The 16,041-nt window shown below is 48.3% G+C and overlaps 1 protein-coding gene across 16 annotated transcripts in view; it reads left to right on the top strand.

Annotated features, from left to right (window-relative positions):
* Positions 1 to 16,041, top strand: part of AUTS2 (activator of transcription and developmental regulator AUTS2) — a 263,193-nt gene that overhangs the window by 80,571 nt on the left and 166,581 nt on the right. For all 16 annotated transcript variants that reach the window (XM_078611701.1, XM_078611700.1, XM_078611702.1 and 13 more), the window contains 2 exons: positions 4,016 to 4,120; positions 10,334 to 10,369. In XM_078611701.1, coding sequence (XP_078467827.1) covers positions 4,016 to 4,120; positions 10,334 to 10,369 — 141 coding nt within the window. The remainder of the gene's footprint in view (positions 1 to 4,015; positions 4,121 to 10,333; positions 10,370 to 16,041) is intronic.

Consider the following 16,041-nt stretch of genomic DNA (forward strand, 5'->3'; position numbering starts at 1 on the left):
CCCCGTGGTCGCGTGGATTTTTTTACAGGTCCTCCGGTTTTTCCCTGCACATTTTAGAAACGCGTTTAAAGTATTGGGCTGCAATACATTTCCACATGATAAGCCGCTTCGTTGAGCTATCATTCAGGTTGCTCCTGAAAAAGACCTATATAGCTCAGTGGACCTTACCTGGTAAATAAACACAGTTTATATAGTTTTTTTTCAATAGTTTCATGACAGCGTCTCCCACCATATAGAGAGTGTTAGAGCCCATAAACAACATCTGCCATACAGGACGAGAGAGTATCCAGCCGTGTGACTCGAGAAAATGCTTGCGAGTTCACACCCTGGTTAGAGAGCTGATTAAGCACATCATTCTTCCGAGGTTTATAAAACCAGCACCGCGTTGTGGGGTAGTCAAGAGTGGTTGTCTTGTGCATAGGCCCATTTCCACCATCGGAATCTGGGATTTCCACCACTGACACTCCAGGGCTATAAACAGGAGATAAACAATGCGTCAATGCTCATTTCAGTAAAAATTACCTTGATGTGGTAATACATTGATTCCTTTATTTTACCATATAGAAACCTAGCGCGCACCCTCTACTCACTTTGACGTGAGTTCTTGCAGGTTTTGGCTTCTCATCAACAATACTCCATATATTTCCATCGGGTCTGGCTTTCAAGAAAGTCACCAGATTTTCCGAAGTCTTGTTCCTGTTGCGCATGAGAAGCAGACCGTGCGGTGTAGAAAGCGGCCACGCTGCACATGGAAAATATTTACTTCCGGATCTGATGCCCGATCCCAGGCTCGTGGGCGTCAACGAGAACCCACCGAGAGCCACCGAATGGCATCGCCAAACTCGCGGCTAACCGAGTAACGGTGAAAATGGTCGAGTGCGAGGGAGCGGGATCAGGTGGGCAAACGCATCCCAGAGGACGTCCACCGAGGAGACGCGGGGACTCAGCCCGTCATCTTCTCCGGGGTCAATGAAACGGAGTGCCACTTTGATGTGAAGCCGAGAGCGGTTGTCCTATGGACAGACTTGCCCCCGCCATATGAAGTTTTCCACCACGGCCTCAGGGCTCTGAACAAGAAAGCACCACTGCCTCGGTGCTTATTATTATTTATGCCGGATTTTACCGAGTGTTTTACATTGCTTTCAAGTCCTTTTGTGGTCACGATATTCTCGTTTAACCCACGGTGTCGTTCGTGATGTTGAAACGCATCTACACGGCGGCATAATTTTTACTTGCAGATTATAAATTAGCATAACTTCTCTGGGTGATAAATTAACAAGAGCTTCTTTGGCTGTAGCTAACACATTTCATAGGTTGAGTGTGCACTTGATAAAATAATAATTTTACTTTACTTTTAAATACGGTACATCTACACGGTTGTATTTCTTTCATGGCCATGAATGATCACGTTAGCCATTCGTATTTTCTCGTACATTCTTTACATTTGTACCAAAGGGGTCTTCTTTGTGTGTTTGCCCAGAGGTCAGCGACTCGCGCGTTGCGGGGTTTAAATGTCTCTATTGACTGTGGCAGGCCGCGTTGCGTTCCGCACGAGAGCACGGTTTGCTGCCAAACACACTTATATTTTCACCCTTCTCAGCGCACATGCTTTTGCGACCAAGTGTGTTTGGAGAGGGGCTTCCCCCCCCCCCCGCGGTGGCTCACAACGGAGGCTGCTGGGCTCTGTAAGCCATGACGCGCATCCCACAGCAAGGAGGGGTATTTCTTAGTCATTATTATTATTAAAAATTATAATTACTGTTCTGCTTGTTAGCCAGGAAAACCTCACCGAGTCCCAAGACTTTTTTTTATTGAGGCAATGCGTGGACCCAATACATCACCTTGTGACGCACGTACACACCCTCAACATACACTAATCCGGTTATAAAAGGCAGGGGATAGAACGATGGGGAACGAACCTGCTGCTGCACCAAACCAGACGGGGGTCCCCACCGAAAGGGGCAAGGGGTAGTTTTTTAAGTAAGGGCGGGGGGGGATGACAAGGGGAGGGGAGGGATGTAACCCAAATGCACCTGAAATAAATAAAAGAATGATATAATCAAGAATGATATAAGAGTCTGGCTCCCGTGTAAACCATAGGGGTTGTTCTACCCCTTATCCTCGGTTTCTGTCTCCCGACCGTCCGAGTGCCGAGACTTTTTTTTAAGAAAGGTCCTGCCAAATTTTTGCAGTAGGGGATGATGTTGCTGCTGTCTGTGTGTCAGAGTGTTACCACCAGGCCACCGTGCTGCGCATTGTATTGTGGTGTTCCCCCTTGTGCTTTGACGACACGATTCCTCTCATGGCCGTGATCACTTAGTCAAGATCGGCTCTCCTCCCCTCTCAACTCCGGGGCAGAGCCGTCGCTCATTTCACGTTCAGTGCACGAGCCACCCAGAGACTCCCTGGACTTGTACATTGTTACACACTGACATTTGTTTCCCTCCGTGTACTAAATTTAGGAAAAAAATGTTACAAAAAAAAACCTTGATTGTTGTGTTACGTTTTTTGTTGTTTCACTTGAAACGTACATCGGTAGAATGTCGTTTCTTCTTTCGTTATTATTGATGCGTCGTTATACAGCTCGTGTTTATTGTATTGCCTTTAATCCACCAAAACTCGATTGTGACAAATTTAAGATTGTCCATTAACTATGACCCATAAATTGGCGGCGATATGAGATTGCCTCACTTACACTGCCTTGTTGCTAATGTGCAACTATCTGCTTTAAACAGTGGGGGAAATTGCTCGTGTTTTATGAGTCTAGGGTCTACAGTTGGAGGTTGTAAATGCTTTATTTGCTGCTGCGCGATAAGATAGCGCGAGATGTAATGTGAAAACGTCGATACCTCCAAGGCAATGGCGCTGCAGCAATTCCCCCGACACGAGCTCTCACGCAGATGCTTTAAATACTCAACACGGGGACGCGGCCCAGCCGTAGCGTTCCCCAATTAATGGCAGCGGTTTGCTGCTCATAATCAGACGATACGTGCAACTTTAATAAACAGCAGAAGTTTAACTCTTGTTTTTTTTTTTCTCACGCAAACCGCATCGTTGTCGGCACCACAGCAGTTGCTGTGGTGCCGTCAACGATGCGGTCTCTGTGCGAACTCGCTCAGCTGGTCCCCAACGAAGGGTTCCCGTTCTCGCTTCCCGTGTGCTTTTGTACCCTGAAGCGGTACCCAGAGGCCACTGCCACCCCGCGACCCGCCACATAAACACACTGGCACAATGCACGACAGTGGCACTTCCTTAGATCCTTCCTAAGGGGAGCGATATCTTGAAATGAAAAAGTCCTGCTGGGATTTTCATAATTACCTCGGATGGCTGGGGTCATCGCGGTGGTCTAATTATCGACCTGTTTCAAGTTAATTTGTGTAACCAGGTGAGAACCCAAGAGACGAGGATAGAGTCTCATTTACATGGGTTGACCGTGGTCATCAAAATGAAAAAACTAAACTAAAGTACAGAGAATTACGCAACTACAAGGCCTGCTCAAGGAGCAAACCATCGGTGGCACTGTTGACCTCGCTTGCCACGGTCAGGTGACGCACTAACCCCGCAAGCGAAGGCCGTGAAGGCCGTGCGGGGTAGCCGTGCGCCCACGCTAAGCATCTGAAACTCGGTCAGCTGGGGTCCTTCCATCTATAAGCAGCCAGTCAAGCACAGCTCTCGATTGGTTTCGGAAGCAGAGTTCGGACAAATTACTGGTCCAGCAAACGCCTTACGATCTTTGGAACAGCGGTGCAATATAAATGTGGTTTATTATTAAAATCTAAATCGGAGCAATAACAATCCCATTGAGATTGAAGCAGAAGACATTGACACGACCGTTTCACAGCGGGACCAGTGGACGTGAGTGCTGTATGTATGTTGAACTTTTTTCACACCGCACGTAGCCAACCGTGCTAATCGGAGGTGCAGGGGGTGCTGTGTGTTGGGGGGTGGGGTGGGCGTTGGGTGCTGGCCAGTGGGCGCTGGGCGACCGTGTCATGAGCGTTTATCGTTGCTGCAGGTGAAGGCACTCGCGGAGTCGTGCGAGAGGAACGGTGCCGACGAGGCGCTCCGGGGGGACGGCAAGGACGCGCAGCGCAGCTCGTCGCAGGACCGGCAGAGCGACGTAAGTCGTGGACCCGCCGCGCTGCTGGCGCCGCGCGCTGCATTCGCTCCGCACGCGACTTGCTCTGTTTTATTGACCGGCCCAGTGGCTCAGCGGTGGAGTGGGTGGCTCGCAAAAATAAGTTTGTGAGTTTAAATTCTAGTTTAACACGTAAGCTTTCGCGACCAATATTATTCATAATCAACGTTTTTGGGTTTAGAAACGTCGTACTCAAATTGTAAATGTTGTGGTTTCGCGCTTCAACACACCGGTGGGCTAAAGCAGTGAACTAATTTGTCTTTTGTCAACGTGACACTTTTTTACTGATTGGCCGTGTCGGGTGGTGGAGGGTTACGACACATTTATAAATAATGCGATCTAAACCCAAAAACGTTGATTATGAGTTTAAATTCTGGTTGGGGGGGTGGCTCAGCCCATCATCCCTCCAAGGACAATAAAATAGGTACTACTTTGGGACGAAATCAACAGTGGTTTTCCTACGGAGAGACTCGCTCCCGTAAAAACATCTGTAATGTCCACCACTGGCTCAGAGCTGAAATAGGAGGTGAGCACCACCTCAATACTCAATTGTGCAGTAAATCAACTTGTCTTGATTTTTTTCAACAATATTTTGTGCGTGGTTAAATCCACTGCTAGATTGTTACTAGATCCAGTAATTTCACAGTAATGTTTGCAGGGTTATTTTTTTAGTCGGTGGTGAAACCGGCGACGATTTGTGTTGACATCTCCACAAACACTGCGTGAGGGCCAGGGGCCTGTTGGTCTCTTGGCTTCTGAATCCCCCCCCCCCCCACGTGTTCTCTTTCATCACAGGGATTCGGTTTGTCCTGCTAAGCCCAAATCTTTTCCACCAAATCTTCAGATCTCTCCCACAATCATACTGCTTACAATACCCTCCCCCTCTTTTACCTCGAATCACTGCACCAGATTGAATTAAATGATGAATTCACCCGGCTGCTGCTCTATTTAAGACCGGGAGCAACAGGAGAGCTTCACCATTCTTGCCCGATGAAGCTGATTGTAATTACCAGCGAAACGTCGTACTCAAATTTTAAAATGCTGTTGATTCTCTCTTCAACACACCGGTGGGCTAAAGAAGTGAATTATTTTGTCCTTTGAAAACGTAACACATTTTTTACTATTTGGCCGTGTTGGGTGGTGGAGGGTTACGACACATTTATAAATAACGCGATCTGACCCAAAACCCTATATTATGAATACTGCTGCCCGCTGACACGACTGCATGCCTTCCTTCGTAGGGATCGCTGAAGCCCTTGGCCTTTATTGTTTGTAACCCGCAGCCACGCGGGCATGCTGGTCAGTGCTCTAATTATGGTGTTTGAAACCTTGCGCTCTATATCAGTGGTTCCCAGCAACTGGACCCACGGATCCCCGTGCACCAATGATGTTTTGCAAAGTAAAAGCTAATCCAAGTAACCCACTTAAAATCTTAATAAAAAAGCCAGGAAACCAGTGATTTGTGAAAAATATCTTTATCATTGCACAATGTTCAGGACCGAAATTGCAGTCTTTTGTGAAACAAAACAGTTTCTGTTTGCAGTAGTTCCGCGGAGAGCTTCCAGTGGCCTTGCAGAGCACTGGTTGAGAACTCCCGCTCTGCTCATTGCATGTGCACTTGTGCACGTGCCTGCAGGTTCATGGTACAAGTTATATCCTGAGTGTTCTATCAAAGGTGGAATATAAGAAGCCATACAGTGCTCAGTGTGAAGCCTGTGTGAATTTCTTATTAACTTTAATGCATGAGAGGTGGCTCAGTGGTAGAGCTCACAAACGGGGGAGGCTGTGGGTTCCAATCCCGCAGGAATGCTGATGGGCATTAATGTATCGGCCTTAGCACATACTTGCAAACATAATAAGAAGATGAGCTCATATTTGACAAGAATATGATCGAGTGTCAGAGCTGCTATCTTTTCTCACAGCCCAGACCGATCCAAACTGTGCAGTTCACTCCAATAAAATTCAGCCCAGTACAGCTGCCAGATCTCGGCGCAAATCAATTCCTGCTGCCGCCCGAACGCAAGTTCCCCCAGCTGTCCGGGTCAAACCCGGGCAGGCGGCGACCGTAGTTGGGAAGCGGTGTCGCGGTTGCGTTCAGTTTGTCACGCCGTGCTGTGCGGCGGAGAGGGAGGAGGCCGAGCGTGCGCACGGCACCCGCTGCACGGCATTGCCACCTTGTGGCGGCGCTGCGCCCGGGACACAGCCACGCTTGCGAGCAAAAGCGTTGTTTCGTAAGGCACGTGTTTTCACGTTGCGTACCGGTGTGGGTTTTGTCGCCACAACGTGGCGCCGATGTTCTCCGCGCGAATTCTACATTCTCCTGCACAAGTATTATCGCCGCACCCTCCGCCCCACAGGTTGAGATTGCCGTCCAAAAGGGGAAATGAATGATTTTCTCCGTGATATTACAATGTGTACAGACCCGAATTATCACGTGCACCGTTTTAACAATTAATAATTTCGTACATTTGGTATTCATGCCGTTTGTATAGCCCAGGCTATCACGAAGGCAACGTGTGTCACGTGCATGGTCGGCACTAGTTACACAGTAGGGGGCGGTGTTGCTGATGTGTATCTCAATTGAGTGATTTGTGGTTAAATTTGGCAAATATGGAGCATGTGACACCTGCAGAAAATAGCTTAATATTTTTTAATGACATCACCGGAGCTTTTAACGTCTACTGTGAAGCACATGAAGCAGGCAGTGCATATTTTGCAGCTAACAGACCCGCGGTGATAACCAGGGCGGCCTGCCTATGTCGAACCATGAATGTATGCAGCAAACGGCGAATACACATTCCTGCTGTTAGGCAGCACCAGGAATCTAAGCGCACGAAATGTGCCCTAAACTCAACAGCAATGCTGTGCCGCTTCACGCGTTATTCCTCCGTTCTTGTACGTTGTTTCAATTCGCTTTTTTTTCCTGATTCAGATAATTTCTTCTAATGTGCTTCCTCCATCACAGCTGGAATGTGAGCTGCCTCTTCGCCTAAACCCATCTCCACGTTTCTGCAATTAGCCTCCCCTTGCATAGGCTTTAATGAGCGTGCACATTGTTAGCCACGCCAATCCGAGGCCGTTTCATGGTGTGATATTTAATTACCGCAAACGCGTTATTCATTGCCGTGAAGGGCCACTCACAATTGGCGGCACGTTTGACCATTTACCGATAAGGGTTCGGTGGCAAGAGTGGGTTACAAATATGAGCGTCATCTCTCACGTTTGACCCTTCTATTACACCCACATTGATATCGTCTTGGTCAGGTTTTTTAACACCAGATGTTTCATTATTCCAATATCATCTGTTGTTGTTGATGTTTGGCCAAAACACCAGTGACATTATTATTATTATCTAAACACATTGGCTGACCACTGGGTCAGAAGTCCAAAATGTGAAGTGGCCTGTAACAAACAGCACTATGAAGCTGTAATGGATAATAGATGATGGGTGGAGCAGTGTAAGGGAAGAAGCAGAAAGAGAAGTCGGTTTGACACGGAGGCTTTTGCGACCAATTTTTAAACCCCACCACCACCCGACAGCCAATTAGTTGAGGTTTGTCACGTAAACAAAACGTGCCAATTAGTTTCTATTTCAGCACACCGGTGTGTTGAAGAGTAAACCCACGACATTTACAATTCCAGTGTGATGTTTCGCTGGTAATTAAAGAGAAGTGTTTGTGACATGCAGTATGGTGAGTGATGGGGTGAGTGGGTGAGTTGTTGTGACCTGCAGTGCAGTGGTTAAACGCTGTGCATGAGACAAAACAACCTGGTAGGACGAGTGGAGGAATCGACGAACAATCGTGGTTTAAACTATGGGTGGAAACCGGAGAACCCAGAGGAAACCCGAGTCAGGAATCGAACCTAGATCCTTCCCGCTGTGAGGCACGAATGTCGAAGGCGCACGCGTGGGGTTCACGGTCGGGAGTGAGCCACGTGGCCCGTAGGCCCCCGGAGGGGACCCCCCAGGGTGCACGCGCCGAGAAGCAAGGCTCACTGGCCGGGCGCCAGTGGGCCGTGCTGCACGTGGCCTGGGCCGCAGTGCTGGGGAGGCAGCAGAGGGCCGCTGGATCGCACTCGCTCGTGAAACGCCCTCCCCCTGGACATTCAGGTCGCCATTTCCTGGCTTGCCAGGGTGTGGTTGCAGTACAGCAAGTGGGTTCATTTCCATCTGTACGAGGATTGAGCGTTGCCCCCGTCTCACACGTGGGCCAGGTAGCCCATTTCCTCCCAAAAATTATAAACACTCGTTTTTGGAGTTGGCCAAACACATCCCAGTGAAGGATCATAGAGCTTGGGCGATCGTTGACGTCGACTGTTTCTGCCTTCCCGCCTGTCTACGGTTTCCCACGTATCCGTGCACTACACGGTGCACGTTGCAAAACTCTGCAGCGCACTGATCTACAATCGACAGGGAAAAAAACTTTTTAAAATATAAAACGTATTATTAATGCAAATGTAGCTCCCGGCTTATACCGGTTTTCCCAAGCTTCACGTTTGTATCTCGACGGAAGAAAATAACTCGTGGGCGGTGTGAACAGTGACGTGACGCACTCGGAGCTTGCAGTGGGAGCAGTGAGTGCTCGCGTAGTCCGCCAGGGACGCCGATGAAAGACACGTGCAGCCTTGAACCGGCATCACAGCACTCTCGGTCCGTGTGGGATGTAATGAACAGACCCTGCAGGAAATTGAAAGGGCCCTTTCCGATTCCAATTTAATGCAGCCTTTGTGTAATAGCCCCAGAGCAGGAAATGCATCGCCGTGCCCGTGTCCCCGAAGCTCAAGGCGGCTATTACGCCTGCCTCGTTCTCCCGCTGCTTGGCTCTCAGCCGGGGGTTAATGTCGGTCCTCGCAGCTTCCTCCTTGGTAGTGCAGCCCTCTTAAACGCGAGGAGGTGGAGAATAGTGGCTCGCCAGCTGTGACGAGGTCGTCGCCAGGGCCAGTCGCTGGCGCTGAGGCCACGGGGTTCATGCGAGTGCTCTGAACCCCGCTGCGAGGCATCGGTGCGGAGACCGTCACAGTGAGCGGTGACTCCTCCTCCTCCTCCAGCCCTGATAAGCAAAATCCAGTGGTGGGGATGACGCGTTCCTACGGTAGGGGCGAGCATCTCCATAGGACGACCACTGTTGACTTCCCACAAAGTGGTGCTCACTTTACCGACCCAGAAGGATGATGGGCTCGGGAAAACCGCGGACCGATAGCGAGCTGCTCGCTCCGCCGCGGAGCCGCCCAGCTGCTCGAGACAAACGTCAGTACAGCGCCTTGTTGCGATTCTCGTGGTGCGACATTAATTGAAAGGATTAAGCGATGTGTTTGCTCAATGTTTAATGAAAATAAGCAAAAGATTATAATTACAAATACACTGCGTAATAATGAGAGGCGATCCTTTAAACTGGTTATGCAAATGTAAAACCAATGAAGCCTCGAACAAATTGTATTTGCCGATGTAAAAATGTTTGCAGATTAAAAAAATCCCTTCCCGTACAAAAGAAAGCAGTGAGCACACACTTTCCCGTCAGGCAACACACGTTGCTCGCTGTTGATGATTGTGCAAACCTTGCACGTGTCACCGCGCACACACCCTGGTGGATGGCAGGGTTCAGTGAATGGCCTTGAATGCACTGATGGTCGAGGTTTCGCTTGGTAGGATGTCTGCAATATGCAGGGTGTTTCAAAAAGATGGACCCGATTTGAAATCGCTATATCTTTGAAATTGGGTCCATAGTCTAGCGGTGAAATGCAGCAGAGCGTTCAAGCGGGTATTTTGTTTTACCGGATGAGATCTTAAGAAACGACGAGAGTTTAATTTGCAAGTGTGGCTGACGTGGGTTGTCAAAAATAATTTTAAAAAACAATTGAATAAAGTATAACGATAATAAAGCAAAACAAGTCCGTGCAAAAAACAACCGAATAGAAATGGGAGCAAAAGACAACCAAATTGAAATCAGAACACATCTCCGATTTATAACCCCGAGAAAGTGATCTTCAAACAAAATAATTTATATTTTACCGACCATGGAAAGGATGATGGGCTGAGTTAACCCCCAACCAGGATTGTGAACTAGCAACCTTCCAGTTGGCAGCCGCTCGCTCTCTACCGCTGACCCACCACGCCCGCCAACGGGGTCCTCTGTAATTACACTCCTGCGTTGGTTGGCACGTGTGTTTTATAAATGTCTTTGTGTATCTTTTCAGATCTCCACACATTCGGGCTCTGGAAGAGGCTACATCGTGAGTACCTCGTTTACACGATTGATTTGTTGTTGCCTTAATTGAACGTTTTACTTGCGGAGTGAATAATAATCACAATGACAAAGTTGGCCATCGGTGTTGCTAATTCGCTCGGCCTGGGAACGAGGCCACAGCCACGCGGAACGAACGGCAGGTGGCAGCGTTGTCAAATTTTCGAGAAGCTGAGCAAATCCACCCGGTGTTGTTTGAGCCCAATTCTCTACACCCAGGGGGGGAGAACCGCCGCTGCGTTTCTCTGAACCAACGTTAAAGAGTCGTGCACCAAATCCTGCAAATCTGCTGCTCGAATTAACAGGTTCTCTCCTAATGCCACAGATCCCTTCCTAAGCCATTGCCAATGGCACCGGCTCATAACCAAACACTAACACTTGAACTCGACCCACAATTGAGTTGTAAAATGTGAACGGAAATCTTCATGTAGGCAGCTGTATGCACCCTGGTGCATTCATCTCTTTTTTTGCACGTGATGCTTCAAGGGAGTGGTGTGGTTGGTACCACGCCCGGCCGCATTTGTCTCCCCGATGTGTAATCATCTGTGCATACTCACACTTTACCCACCACGCTGTGTTTGGTAAGTACACCTGCAATGCTGTGTGACAGTACACCGAGATGAAAAATATCCTCACAAATGTAAATGTACGTTTTAATCGAAGACGCGGCTAGCACATTGTAATTGTGTGACTTCGATATTCACTGCGTTCAAAGTATGGCAGTTGTTTTAAAACTTACTTTGCCGCTTAAAAGTGTTAACAAAATGTTAATTTTTTGACATCCCAAAGCGGTGTTTTTTTTCCGTTGGTGTTAACGGAGCGGAGTATAACGGTAATTGGTGTGCGCTGGTTAAATACTTAATTATGAGTTAATTGCACAGCTGACAAAGCGTGTAATGACAAGAGACATTATTTTTAAGAACTTAAGAGGCATAGAGGGGTCAGTTCATCGAGGAGGTGGGAGGAGTCGATTTAGCAAAGAAGCGGTTCGTTTGCTGTGTTATTTGTCGAGTCACACCAAGTCAGAATGTTGGTTGTGTGAGTGATATGGTATTTAGTTGCTTCATGCAGCATTGTCTCTACTTAGCTCCTGCAGCAGCATCAGCAGCACTCACTGTGCGCTAACAGGACAAGGCGCAGCCCCGCAGTTGGCTTGCTTGCTCGTGCCATTGCCGGCGGAAGGGCCTCGTGCGTATTTGGCCTACTTTTCCACGCTGACCAGACGTCTTGGTTCAACGCATGAAAAGCTCCCGACCGGTTCCGAACATTCAGTGTCTCATTGGCAGAGTCGAGCTTTGCTTGAAACAATGCTGGTGAACTGCCAGATGTTTATAGGTATGGGCCCTCTCTGTTGGACATGGGTTCTAGTTCGATGCGAAACTAGAAATGACAATTTTGTGTTAAAGGGCAATAAAAAGCGCCTGAATGCATAAACAAATTCTAGCTGGAGTTAAGTGAGCCGCAAGGAAATTGGTAGGACTTCTGTTGGGGAAATATCAGCATTCCGTACCCTGCGGAGATAATGAGGGGCCTTAACTTCAGGGTTGTTAGGCTATGCCTGCCTTAAGCGGAATGGTATTTTAAACCCCATCTCACATTTTAAAATTCTGGGTAGCAACGGCCAGAGGACTTACGAGTAGATTTTCTTCCATATACTTTGTGGGAATAATTTATCGCACGATAAACAAACAAAAATAAGCAATAATTTGCTTTCCACTTTTAAAAGCCCAACAAACCCCAACGTGCTGACAAGCCCATGGGCAAGTTGGCAGGATGATCGTGGACACATTCCTGCCACTTATCAGCCGCGAAGCTGTGGTCATTCCAAAGGAATGCCATTAATTGCTGCAAGATGCGTGGGAAAAGCAACATGTGCTGTGTGTGGGGCCATATTCCAGCTGTGGCCTTTGACAGGCCCTCTCCGACCAGTGAGCAGCGCCCATCGAGAAGATAGCACGTTATCTCGCGTACACAGAGCGAGCCCTTTGCCTTACAAGCTGGCTGGCTCGGTCGCGCTGCGCCCCCCAGATAAGGGAGCGCTCTTTCAAAAGAAGTCTCCGTCAACAAATACTGCGTGGTGCTCAAGGCCACCGAGACATTTTGATTCGCTTCTCGTTCTGATGTGCAGGACCTTCGTGTTTAAATGTGTTCACTCAGTTGTGCTTTTGCTTTATTAGTGTGATTATTGCTTTTATAATTGGATGGGTATGTGCACTTGTGCCTTCCAGCAAGAGAGCCGTGGGTTTAATTCCCTGCTTGGGTGACGGTCTGTTTGGAGTTTGCATAAACTGCCCCTATTCTCTCGCTCGTTCTGCATTGTTCCCCGGTTTCCTTCCGTAGTTAAAAAAAAAACCCTCACACACAATGAAACTGGTGTTTGCGAAACATCCCAATGTTGAAATATTACCTGAAATATACAAAATTGGGATTACACGTAGCAATACCAACCCCGTACTGCGAAAACTGACAGCACCCTCCCGAAGAAAAGTTGTGAGACTCGGCGAGGCTTTCCTGGTGCAAACAAGCGTGGTAATAATAGTTGTAGTAACATAAATCTCTCGCTACTTTGCGGAGTGACATGTGCCACAATCCGTTCGGGCTATGGTGCTCAGAGTTGCGACGTGAGGCGGTCGTGTTTTTATTGCCTCATTTTGTGTGGTCCAGCAGAGACTGTTAACTCATCGGAGGATTAGCCTGGCCATGGGATTGTAGTCATTCCTCCTCATCCCAAGTGGTTCTAAGATCTCTTATGGTACACTGATAGGGCCATCAATGTGGGTGGCGATTGCGTTTGAGGCCTCTCCCATTTTATCAACGCATACCCTTTCCGATTGGTGTTTTGCGTCACACAGTTTCAAGTAATTTCCTGCTCATATGATCATCGAGGCGGTGCTCATTTCCCATTTACAGCCCTGAGCCAGTGGTGGAAATTCCACATTCCTATGACGGGGATGAGTTTTTACGCTGGATAAGCACTCTTCACTTCTCCCACACAAAGTGGTATTTATTTTATCGACCAATCCCCCCCAACCAGGATTTTAACTCGCATCGTTCTGATTGTGAGCCGCTGGCTGTCCTGCCGAGCCACCTGGCCGGATTGCATAGGAGCACCTAATAATAAACATTATCTTTGTTTGTTGAGCGTAATTTGAAGGCAGAAGGGAATACTGCTGCTGCTGCTGCTGCTTCGTCTGCTGCTCAGCGCTACCTTTGGACAGAAGCTTCGCTTGCCTCGCTGATGAGGGCCCCTGTGTGCCGGAAGAAGATCTGGGGGTGGCAGCTTGAGGGGAGGCTGCGGTGGGAGCAGTTGGCAGGTGACGGCCCGCGGGACGCGCGTGGCACGGCTCGCTCTGGCAGCCGCCGTGGACGCGCGCCAGCGGAACGGCGCTGGCGGCTACGGCAGGAGGGGTGTAGGTGCCGATAAAAACCGCTCGGGGCAGGAGCGCTGCCGCTGACAGCTGAAGGTTATGGGAGAAGAAGAGATAGCGGCGGGCTGCAGGTGGCCTAGGGGACCTGCTGGTGGTAAAGGGCAGAGAAACACTGAATAGCTCGGGGCTAACCTTGAGTGCCATGAATCATTGATGCGCATCTTCTCATTTTCTCGGCTTGTGTTATTCCCAGATTTACACCGAGACCCTCCCACCTTCGACCTTTCACCCAATACCCTCGTCACGTGACGACACACACACACACACGATTGCTCCTGGTAGTGTGCGTGTGTGCGGGTGTCCTTGTTTGTAGCGTAGCGAGAGGTGGTGCAGTAATTAACTCATTACGCTACGAACCCGATGACCTGGGTTCGATTCCAGCATCGGTGATAAATGTCTGAAATGGTCCTGGATTTCTCCTAGGGCTGCTAAGCATGACTCTGGCACCTGTATATTTGGAGCTTGCATGTTATCCCCGTGGTCACGTGGATTTTTCTCTGGGTCCTCCGAGTTTGTCCCTCGACATTTAGAATCAACATCCGCTTAGAATATTTGGCTGCCGCTTTACATTAAAACGTGATGAGCCACTTCTTTGAGCTATCATTTTTGACCAAGTCGCTTCTGAAGAAGAGCTATACAGCTCAGTGGGCCTCAGTTTTTGTTTAAGTACTTTGTGCGTTTTGTAAACATCAACATGGATTAGATGAAGAGTGTGGTGCCGGTCACCTGGCCCTTCGTGTGCTGTGTTGGCCTTCATAGGTGCTCCTCGCTCGCATCGCTGAGCCCACAAAGCCTTGCGTGTCTTTGTCCATGCACGTGGTTTGCGCCTTTGTGGGAAACTCGGTGCTGGTGGCCGTAATCCAATGGTGGGAAATTCCTCATTCGTAGAACAACTAATGTTAACGTCTCTCTCCACACACAGTGGTGCCTATTTTATTGGCCCCGGACGGATGATGGGCTGAGTCACAACCCCCCGACAGGGATTTGAACTCGCGACTTTCTGATTCGGAGCCGCTTGATCTACCACCGAGCCACGCGGCCAGATGTTGGTTGGTCGCGATTGCAACGGCCAACGTCGCACCAGCGTTGGGAAGCAGGCCTTCCGTATTACTTTCATATTGCTTTGCGTGGAAATATATGTACATGTAACATGTGGCAACGTTTTACAATGTTGCAATTGGGCCCATAAAAATGCAAAATTAAATTTAAACTTTGCTGGAGACAATTACGCTGTGTTTATAATTTAGGTGTTTAAATACAATATTTCCAAAAGTTTATGAAACGCAATATGAAGGTTACTTAGTCTACAAAATTGGCGATATGTTGGCAATATTCCAAGATTGTTGGAAAATTTCCAATTTTCAAAATTGCACTACATTTATAAAATTAGTAAAATTGCCAAAGTTTTTTTTTTATATATATATGTCAAAGGCAATTTTCAATATAATTTCATATAATTTATCGTGAGCGCACGTTCCTTACAAAGTCAATGCTTTTATACAATTTGACTCCGACGTGTGTACAGCGGCAGGAGAAAGCCACGCGTGTGGGCCCCGCCCTCGTGAGCACGGTGAGCCAGAGCACGCGGCCGACCCAACGCTCGCCTCCGTCTCGCAGGCGCTCGTGCAGAAGTGAAACGCAGCATATCCCGACTTTGCTTGGAGCGTTCACAGAAGCAGCCACGGGGTTAACGCAAACATTAACTCCTATTTGCACTTCCACCAAGTGTGAAGATAATTTGAAGCACTTTATGTATGCTTTGTGAGCATTTATATTTTCACGTGGAGGGACAGATAGAAGACAGTGTCTGCTTATTTATTTTGTTACTTATATTCTCCAGAACGTGAATGATTATTCTGTCTTGTGTATTATAGAGTTGTGTTGAACTAGAACCCATATCTAACAGAGGACACTTGCCTATAAACATCCGGCAGTTCACCATTATTGCTACAAGCAAGTCTCACTGCTGACGAGACAGTCAATGTTGAAACCAGTCCAGAGTTTGTTTCGAACCAATGCTGATTAAATAATGCACTCCCAGAATGTCATATTGCTGATGGGACGTGTAAAAAAATACTTGAATGTGTTACGTGGAGGAGTTTCTTGTTGCGGCTCAAGGGACGCCCCCCACACCCCCCACACCTCCCACGGCCCTGCCGTCACGTCTCCTAGAGGTGCCGAGTGGCCTTCCGACTGGCAGCTCGCTCCGCTCAGCGCAACTCCGCTCAGCACA

Source organism: Lampetra planeri, chromosome 37, assembly GCF_965212315.1.
Source record: "Lampetra planeri chromosome 37, kcLamPlan1.2.h2, whole genome shotgun sequence".
Taxonomy (NCBI): domain Eukaryota; kingdom Metazoa; phylum Chordata; class Hyperoartia; order Petromyzontiformes; family Petromyzontidae; genus Lampetra; species Lampetra planeri.